This window comes from Pteropus vampyrus, unplaced genomic scaffold (assembly GCF_000151845.1).
Source record: "Pteropus vampyrus isolate Shadow unplaced genomic scaffold, Pvam_2.0 Scaffold111, whole genome shotgun sequence".
In the NCBI taxonomy this organism is placed as follows: Eukaryota; Metazoa; Chordata; class Mammalia; order Chiroptera; family Pteropodidae; genus Pteropus; species Pteropus vampyrus.
This window is the reverse complement of record NW_011888892.1, coordinates 3,171,429-3,181,205: the sequence shown is the minus strand read 5'-3', so window position 1 is coordinate 3,181,205 and position 9,777 is coordinate 3,171,429. Positions and strand designations below refer to the sequence as shown.

Below are 9,777 nucleotides of genomic sequence, written 5' to 3'. Positions count from 1 at the left end.
GACTTGATGGTTTTAAGGAGAGATTTGCATTCTCCACTCCGACCCCCACCCCCTGCCCCAAATCTGCGGTCTCTCAGGGCTGCAGAGCTCACCAGAGAATGCAGCTAGGGACAGCACATCAGCAGGCGTGACGACAGCCGTGTGACATTCTACCACAGGGGTCAGCAAATTTTTTCCTCCGAAAAGCCAGAGTAAATATTCCAGGATTTACAAACCAAGAGGCAAAATCAGGGATATTGTATCAGTATTGATATCAATATTTTCACAATTTTTATCATCCAATTTAAAATTTTATATATGAACACTGAAATGTGAATTTCATTATATTTCATGTGCTCCAAATACTATTATTTCGATTTATTTTAACCGTTTTATAACGTCAAATCCATTCTTAGCTTGCTGGACAAAGTCGGGCCAAAGGTGAGATTTGGCCCGAGGGCTTTAGTTTGCTGACCCCTAATCCTGGAGGCCAAGAGCTTGTGAGGCAAAAACAAGCCATCACCTCAGCATCTCGGGTTGGTTTTCCCTCCAAGTTTTTTTGTTTTGTTTTTTTTTAAAACACCACAAATAGAAAGCTTCACTGAAACATCCCAAATTCCCTCTGCTTATAACAAAATCAGATTATTTACTTCGTCCAGTAGCTTATGTTCACATTCTCAATTTAATTTCGATATCATCTCGAGCGGTAGCTGTTGCAATGGTTGTGTAAACACAGAGACAGCAAAACGGGAAACACGCATCCATCAGTTTCCATTACCGTGACGAGCACTGGCGTTGGGGAAGCAACCGGTTCGAGGCGTCTGCTCTAGAAAGGCCAGCGACCACCAGCCACCACTTGTAATGCTCTCCTGTTCTTATCTTGTAGGCTTTCATATCGGACTGGGCAAGACACAGCTAATTGTGACACATGCAGGAACAGTGCATGTATTATCTATAGGTATGTTAACATTCTCCTCTTCCCGCTTTTTTATTATGAGTGACGAATGATGTTTACCCACAAATGCCAGCATCATCGGGGGCCATGCTGGGATGATTGTATCAGACAGACAGTAGAGGATGTTACCTGACCGTAATTCTATGCTCCTTTCTAAATACTCGACCCCCAGCGTGTGATCACGGGACAAGGGAGAGCTTGAACGCATTTACCTTGCAAATGTATCTTAGCGGTTTCAAAAGTTGGTGTATGTTTGATGGCTTGCTCTCTCGGAATCCAACAGCCGTGAGCACTGTACTGCATATTCTGGAAAAGTCGTGAAATATGAGCCCTTCGGGTGGTATAGATCAAAGGTGGGAAGCTGCTCTGGATATGCTGGGCACGGCGCGGGGTGACCCAGCTGCTCCCAGCAAATGTGCACTTTATTTCCTGGGGACTCACAAGGGCTGAGGCGCAGTCTCCCGTCTGCGCCCCTACAGCTGGTCTTTGTGTTTTTTAGTTTGAAGCTAGTTTAGATTCTGCATATCGGTAAGAATACAGCAGAAACTTTAAATGGGCAAAAGTCACGTTCGTTCCCTGGCAGGTATTCAGGATTTTAAGACGCGATCGCGACCTTCGGAGGTCACTCTCTTCTTTCTGGAAATGTGATTCTCACGAACAGACTATGAGAGCAATAAGAGATGTTATGATTTAGTTCATTTTTTAAAAATTAAGCCTGAAGAACGATTTTAGTTGATTTGCCAAATTATGAAAAACAATGCTGAGTGCGTAGTTGCATACCGAAAAATGTGTGACGGGACCCCCGCTGTCACTCCAAATACACCTTCTAAAGAGATCTCCACAGTTACCACCTCCTAATTAAGAATGTCGAGACGAGAAGAGGCTTTAAAAATAGCAAAAAGCTTGAGTCTACACCATCTTGGACCCATGGCACGTCTCTAATCAAGGCACACATCTCAGACAGGGCCCTAGAGGCTCTGAAAGCAGTCGTGTCGCCTGGTGACCTTGTAGTGCAGAAGAAACTAAGGGGCACACATGAGCACTGGGTATCACGCTATCACATTCCTTATGGCAGAAGTTCTCAACAGGGTCCACTTTTGCCTCCTAGGGGACATCTGGCAAGGTCGGGAGGGAGACATTTCAGCTGTCACAATGAAAGACGGGCTATTGTCATCTAGTAGGTAGAGAACAGGGATGCAGCTAACATCCCATAATGCACAGGACAGCCTCTGCGACACAACGGAGTCGCCTGGTCCAAAAGGCCAAAGCTGAGAAAGCCTGTTTTGCTGGAACCGTCACCAGTTAAGGTCTAGCAGAAGTCACATGCAAAACGCCAAGGGCTCCGGGCGGCAGGCGGGGAAGCAGGAACCCCTCAGCGACTCGTCCCAGAAGTCTGGTCAGTGGGATGTCTCACCGCATTCACGTTGCGGGAGAGAATTCTGCATCAACAGTGAAGCGCAGTAACTGCCACACGGTCATCCCGCACTCACTGGGGCCATTGGGAAAAGAAGTGAGAGATGCGGACATCCTCCCAGTCCAGCTGTCGCCGCGGTGGGAGCGCAAGCTCACCCAGCCTTCGAAGGCCGCGGAGAAGTGAGCGGAGGTTTCTAGAGAAGGTCCACAGCAGCGAGGAGCATCAACCCACTTAAACGTCTTGTGGGTGATTGAAAAAAGAACGTATTCGAACACTCTCCAGTGTGACTGAAGTAATTTAAATAGATGTGCCTCAAAGTCCAGAAGTAACTTGCATGAAAAGTGATATTAAAAGTGATTTAACAAGCCCATGAAAGACAAGAATTCATCTTTTTCGGGAACTGTCCTTGACTAGTTACTATTTAGAACTGGATCGACCGACACCTGCAGGAATCCCAAACACCAGCCACTGGCTTGCTTCTCGAAGAACCGTGTGTCCATCTGGCACCACAGAGATTTGCCAGAACTTAGCAAAGATTCGGCAGGTAGACGGGATGAGCCATTGCGAGCACTCAGATTGACCTGGCGGTGTCTGCTAAGGCTGAACAGAGGTGAGACCCTCCACAGCCACACCTCCCCGACCCACAGCAGCCCCCTAACCAGGAGGATGGTGCTAGAGAAGCAGCCGAGTTTTCGATCTCTCTTTTAGGAAAAGTATTTTAAAATCTCTGCTGTCAGAGTGATAACAACAGCAACAGTTCCCACCCCCCCCCCCCCCCAAACTTCTGCTCTAAATAGAAGTGACTCTGGAAGGCTTAACGGAAACATTTCAGCTGGACCCCCAGGCCCCCCACCTCACAAAGTCAGTCCTCCAATTACTAACTCAGACAGAGATCTCGATATTACTGCCAAGACAAACTTACGCAGCTCGCTGAATTCTGTTTCCCAGTTTTCCTATCACTTTAAGTTGAATGTAATTAAAAATTAACAGTTACTAACTGGGCAGGCAATGTTATATGTCAATAGAGAAGTTAACAGTTACTCTTATAATGGTTATTGAGAGTGGGCGGGAGTTTTCTGAGCCATTTAGATGTAAGAGGAGTGAAAACTCACTTCTGGTCAACCAGCTGAAAAACAAGCCAAAAGGGAGAAAGACCACAGACTGAAACGTGTTATTCTAATTTGAACCATCCAAATTGAGATCTTTCATGTACCTGGTTTTGGGCTATGCCAGTCTTTCGGGGGCAGGCCCAGATGTTCTCGGTGCACGTGGGGACCCCCACTGGAGTTCCAAGGTGGCTTCCACGAGCTACGCCCATTTTCCTTGGACACGGAACGGCCTTGTGATGGAATCTGACTCAAGCATCTTTCTGGATGCCGATTTGCCCCTGCGTTTTGCACACTCAATAATTTGTGGCCCGCTACCCTTCTAAAGCATCTCACTCACAGATAAGTCTCGCCTGCCTCGGTTACGTGGCGTCGGCTCACGTAACATTCAGAGAAGTCACATCGCTTCGATGATGGGTGCAAATGGCATAAACAGACCCAAACGCACCACCCTCTCGGTGAGCATGCCATCTGAGGGTAAGGAGAGGAGAACACGAGTCAGACACAGCGAAGCCTGTCGGCCAGGGCCTTGTGTGGGCGTCAGTTATGTCTCGGGGGCACAGGGTGGTGGTGGTGAATCTAGCACTTCGGACAAGGAGACTATTATGATGCTACGCAAACGCCAAAGACCGACGTGAGAGGATGAAGAGCAACTCGCATCGCGTGAGTCTGTCCCGATGCCTGGCGACTGATGAGACGCCTCGGGGTTCCCGGGGCCAAACAGAAAGGGGAGCAAGTGGGGGTTCAGCCTGGTGACCTCCCAGCTTTCCCTCGCTCCTGCGATTCGATCCTCAAATGCCAAATGCGTCTTGAGGAGCAAAGGTTTCTTTGGTGACAAGCACTAAGAACTCAGCAGGCCCTGGGCAGGAGGAATCACTGGTTCGGGTGACCTGCAGCAGTGCACGTGGGCAGCCACCGCAGCTCAGAGTACAGACCCGAGCGAGCCGGGAAGTGTGCACATTTCAAAGGCTTTGTGATTAAAGTCTGTTTCTTCTCATCGAGGGAACAAGCCCTCCTTCAATTGCATATGGAGGGTCCCATTTGAAAGCATAAGCTTAGCTAAAGTCAGGGTCTTGCAGTGGCTTGGGTACCAAGGCCTGCATCCTAGGCTTCGGGAATGTTCCTGTGAGTCTCTGCATCACCATCTCTGCCACTATTCTTGGTCTTTCCCGTGGGATGCTTGGAGCACTTCGGGATTGAATAGGTTAAAGGAGTTTCAAAATAAATTTTGAAACGCCGAAGGGCTGTGGCCGGCCCGAGACTGGAAGAACACCAGGGGCCACCGTCACTGCCACATCCACACGTGGCAGTCTGCCGTACCTGTCTGCTGGCAACAGAGCCCTGGAAGTCAAAGAACGTGGCCCCGCCTGACGCGCATGTACACGCCGCTTTTCACTCTAAACCCGGTCATCCTCTCTGAGTGGCTAACAATCCTCCACGCTCCCACTAACGCTCGGCGCAGGGCATGCGAACGAGGCCAAGGTCAAGACGCAGCTGCCAGGGATCTGTCAACATGGCCCCGTAATAAACGTGCGCCTCTGCATGGCTGGCGGGATGAATTTCTCTGTAAAAAAATCAGTCTATTGTGGAAATATGCATGACTTGGGAAAAACATCAAAAGGGCAGAAGGTCTTGAAGCGGTTTTGGGGGGCAGGGCGGCCAGTGCCACAAGCAGCAGGTAGCAAAGATGCTCAGATACCAAGTGCCGCAGAGGACAGGGCTGAAGCCCCGCTCTCTGCCTGGTGGGGCGCCCATCGAGTCCCTAAGGCAGGATGGCACCGAGGGATCGGCAGATCCCTACCCGCTCTGAGATATCGGGAGTCAGAGATTTACAATTACGAGAGCTCTGGGTCTGAGAGCGCACACGCAGGGAAACGTGTGGACAGTCGGGCCTTTCTCAGGAGAAGAGCATCGGCCTCCATCTGCCAAACAGCTGCTCTGGACGGTGAATGGACCCCCCGGCTCACTGGCCCACGGAGACCCTGAGCGTCACACATGGCATTTTCCGTAACCGGGAATGTGGAATTCCCCAGGCCATCTCGGAATGAAGATGAAAAGAGATACAAGTTTCAGTTTTCCCTAGTAAAACCTTTCTGGATTATCATCTGCATTTCCTGTCAAAGGACGCTATAATTATTTTGGAAAATGTTTGAAGGATAAATTACTAATATAATCTTTGCTCATTAGCAGCCGAAATCTTCTGTGCCCAGCCTATCTTGGTAATTCTCTCCTCAGACGAATCTGATGAGTCACGTGTCTTTTTTGTTCGGATTTTGGTGCAGAAAGAAGCAATGAGACATCCCACTGACAAACCAGCATTTTCCTCCCTCACGGAAGTGGTTAATTTGTAAAATAATACAACAAAATCGCTTGAATTCAAAACTGTACTTTTTCTGAGAATGGCATGTGCTAGCCTCAACTCAGAAGGGAAGGAAAGCAAGATCCAACAGATAATAATGATGCTGATTCAGATTATCATCAAATAGGCTCTTTACGAGAATTTAAAATTTTCCTGTGAAGTGTTAGGATTCTTACCACTAGCTCCAAGGCCTGGAGGGACTGTACCCTCCAGGAGGACACAGGCCACACCTGCTTCATTTCTGTATCACCAAGGCCACCACACAGCTGGCCTCACGTGACACTAATTATGCAGAGGGTCCAGGAGGGGGCTGGGGACTTGATGGGTGCCCAGCCTTTTGTTTGCAACACCACAGAGAAAGGGAGCTTCTGGAACGCCCTGCTGCCATCCTGCCATCATTGACGGGACCCACTGATGCTGAAGCAGAGTCGGGATTCTGAACCACCATTCTGGTAAAACAGCCACCCCCTTTCCATTTGATGCTTTGTGTGCATTTCTTCAGCGAGCATTTGTCACGGGCCTCCGAGATGGCAGGCTCTGCACCGGACACTGGGAGATGGGAAGGAATTTGCAATCTGGCTGAAGACAACCCCAAACACACCCCCCTGCCAAAGGACGCCGTATAATACAGCCCTGACAACAAGGATCCTTCTGTGCCGGAGGTGCTGGCCACGGACTCAGTGACGAAAGGCACAAGAGGAGGAGCTGAAGGAAGCTGGGATAATGGACCTACGGCGCAGGTGACTCAGAAGAGACAGGATCACGGTGGAAGGATGTCATGTTGGGGAGGGTTTAGGGATGTTCCATAGAGCCCCCTGTCTCCCCCCACCCACCCCCAGGCTAGTGTTGGGGACAATGAGCAGCAACGAGGAGAGAGAAGCTAAAACATCCCTGCTCATCTTCACGGCAGCTGGGGAACATTCCAGTACATTGCAGTCTTTGCTTATCAAGTAGGAAGCTCCTAAATTCTGCAAGTTCCTCTCCAAAGTAATTAGAGGGTTTCAAAAAAGATGAGTAAGATATCCTAACATTATGAGCATGAACGAGGAATTCGCAGAATTAATGGGCTTCATTTTCTCAAATAGTCCCTGCTTAATCGCTGTATAACCAACAAGGGCACAAAATACAAGGCTGCAAAGATGGTGGACAAACACGAGTGTGCGAGGTGCAGAGTCTGGCGTCCCGCAGAAAGGGAGCTGGCAAGGGTGGCACACCCCCACGACGGCACCAGGACGCGGGCCTCGTGGCCAGCGAAGCCTGTTAGCGGAGGTGATGGCATTTGCAAGCAGAGACGGCGCAGTCCAGCCTGTCCAGAGCCCCTTGGAGTGGACTCTCCGCGGCTCTTGTCACTTAGTGACTCTCCTACTGGGACTGCCCTTCCCAGGCCTGCTTCAGTTCCCGCCACTTGTGCGTATTCAGTTCTTTCACAGGCACTGACGGGGAGGAAACCAGCCTTTCGTCTAACGTTTAGCGCTCTGCTCGCACGATTTACCGTGAGGGCTGGGACAGGAGCGAGACCACGGATAGGGTCCCCTGGATGAAGCCCTAGGCAACGCTGCTCTGGTGTAAGGGAAAATTTTATTTTTTAAATAAGGTAAATTAAAAGCCAGAAAAAAAGAATGAACGGACCTCGAAATTCTCCTTGAAAATTCCCGAAGCCAATAATTCAGATTTTTTCTATTCTATTAGAATTCTAAAAATATGACATCTCTTTTTTCCCCAATATGCAAGCATTAAGTAAAGTTTAGTAGCCTTTTAGTAACCTGAAGTAACATCTTGATTTTAATGCATAACCCTGAGACTTCCTCGATGCTAGTAAACTGATCACAGCTGTGAAACTGACAGGTGGTCCCTCGTGTCACCCTATTATTTATGAAGCCCTCGTCAGAGAAGGGCTGCTTATGCTGATAACGCTCCTGAGACCCTCACCTTCGGTGACGACGTTAAGGCTCACTCACCACTGTCCAACACAGCAGCAAAGTGTCACGCTCTCAAGTTCATCAGGAAGTCAATGTAGATCATTTTTAAAATGACTATGGACTTTTCTATGGGCTAAACACAGGACCCAGTCCTTCCCACGGCGCCCTGAGTTGGAGCCCGTGAAAGCCCTCGGGGGCCATGGACACCAGAGAAGACGGTGTTTGCCAGGGCCACTGGGCTGACCCTTTGCGCCCATCGGTCATCCTGAAAGAACCGCTCTCACAGAAAGGACAAGCTGGGGGTTCTGCGGGGAGCCCAGGGTCCAGACAGGTCACTGATGACAGCACAGATCACATACATGCAAGAAGCCTATGGCTTTCTGGGCCGTGTGACGAGACTCTCACTGCTTCATTTCAGTGGGGACGCCTCTCCGCTCACAGCAGACTAGATGGGGGAGCTCTTTAGGGCACGTGGAACTCACAGTTCCAGGCTGGAGCTCAGAGGGGTGGGCTGCTTTGCACATTAGCTCCAGCACAGGGACCCCACGAAACCATTTGCCTCTCTGGGCAGAAGAGAGCAGATGAGGTGAACCCCACTCAAGTCGCCTGACCTGGTGCTCCACCTCTGGGCACCTGCGAGATGCACTGCAGCCAGTTTTGGACAGTCATGTGTTTTCAGTTACAATGCACTTCCTGGCCAAACGTCAGAGGCTGCGTGTTCTTCAATGAGGCCAAGGACAGCGGTGTAGTGACAGGCGACACTTGCTAAGTACTCACTCTTTTAATTACAAGGTATGACCTTTGTGGCTTGCTAGGTCTGTGGCATGAGATATGCTTGATACACATATGACGCTCCTGGTAGTGACTGGTTGATTCCTTCTCTACTTGGTAAATTACCACGGGCCTGAGAATTTCTGATTCAACCTCACAGTTTACAGGAGGCTGGAGCGTGGTCCCCGATCCTGGTGCATCTGGCTGGCCCTCAAACCCGGGCACTTAGACAAGGCCTGAATGCCAGATCAGCGTTTGTACTGCAGAGAGTCACAGATCAGACAGACGCCAAGGATGGAGCTTTAGTCAAGCATAAAAGGAGAATGAGTCCTCCGCAGTGTGGGCTGGGAAAGAGCCAGGATGTGGTCACAAAGGACTCTGTCTAACTGTGACTTCGGATACTTCAGAGAAAAACTCATAGGGAGGACACCAGACTAACGTTGTTTGTGTTTTGTTTTGTTTTGTAAGTTCCTTGCCATCGCATACCGGAAAAAGGGGATAGGTCTTAAAATCTGGGTATTAATATTATTGAATATCCATCTATTTCTGACAGTAACTCTATAAACTGATTACACACCTACTATGTGAAGTAGTGGTGAGGGAAGGATTTAAAGTGATGATGAGTCATTTCTCTGTCTAAAGTGTTAAAAGCTAATAATTACAAATTATTAATATTAGAAACTACTAGAATGGTAATTTATATATATATATATACGTTTATATGCCTACGTTATTTTTATATGTACATGTAGCTATACGCCTGTATATCTGTCTATATAAATGCCACATGTATACTACACGCCATATAACATACCCACGTATACTAAATACGGTGCAGCACATACAGGCACCGAGAACCTAGCTTCCAATCCCTGGGAAGGTCATTGGCGTCGTCCATGGTGCTGGAACGTCACTGGAGTTGTCCATGGTGCTAACACGAAGCTCCCACACTGAAGCTGCTTCCCCAGCCGCATTCTAGCTGGTTCCACGGCCATGAAGCCTTGTGCTTAGGAAATGCCATCTTTCCCATCCAGACCCTTAGGGTCAGAGCCATCACACACTCCAGTGTGCTGGCTTTCCCAGGCTCGGACATGTCTCCCCTCCCATGTGGTTGTTCCATGGAGCCCCCCGTGGGTGAGAGCGCCTCTCCACAATCAGTTCACAGCCCAGAAGGCTCAGGCCTCTGAAGGGGACATGAGTTATCCACACTGGCGAGCGGGAGTCAGAGCCACAGTTAGCGCCAAGGGACTCCAATCTAATCCAAAGAGAATTAG

General features: G+C 49.2%; 2 protein-coding genes across 5 annotated transcripts in view; one reads left to right on the top strand and one right to left on the bottom strand.

Moving 5' to 3' along the window:
* LOC105295708 (dedicator of cytokinesis protein 1-like) overlaps positions 1-9,777 on the bottom strand; it is a 182,660-nt gene that overhangs the window by 84,284 nt on the left and 88,599 nt on the right. The window lies entirely within an intron of this gene.
* FAM196A (family with sequence similarity 196 member A) overlaps positions 1-9,777 on the top strand; it is a 37,844-nt gene that overhangs the window by 20,594 nt on the left and 7,473 nt on the right. The window contains exons 3-4 of one of the 4 annotated variants that reach the window (XR_002781636.1): positions 866-937; positions 6,316-6,553. The exons of 1 other annotated variant lie outside the window; for it this stretch is intronic. Coding sequence is in view for 2 of the 3 variants with exons in the window: in XM_023533782.1 (XP_023389550.1) it covers positions 866-937; positions 5,737-5,749 (85 nt within the window). In the remaining variant the exon portion in view is untranslated. Of the gene's footprint in view, positions 1-865; positions 938-5,736; positions 6,089-6,315; positions 6,554-9,777 lie in introns of those variants that run through there. 2 more of the 4 variants (XM_023533782.1, XM_011365472.2) reach the window with 2 other exon arrangements.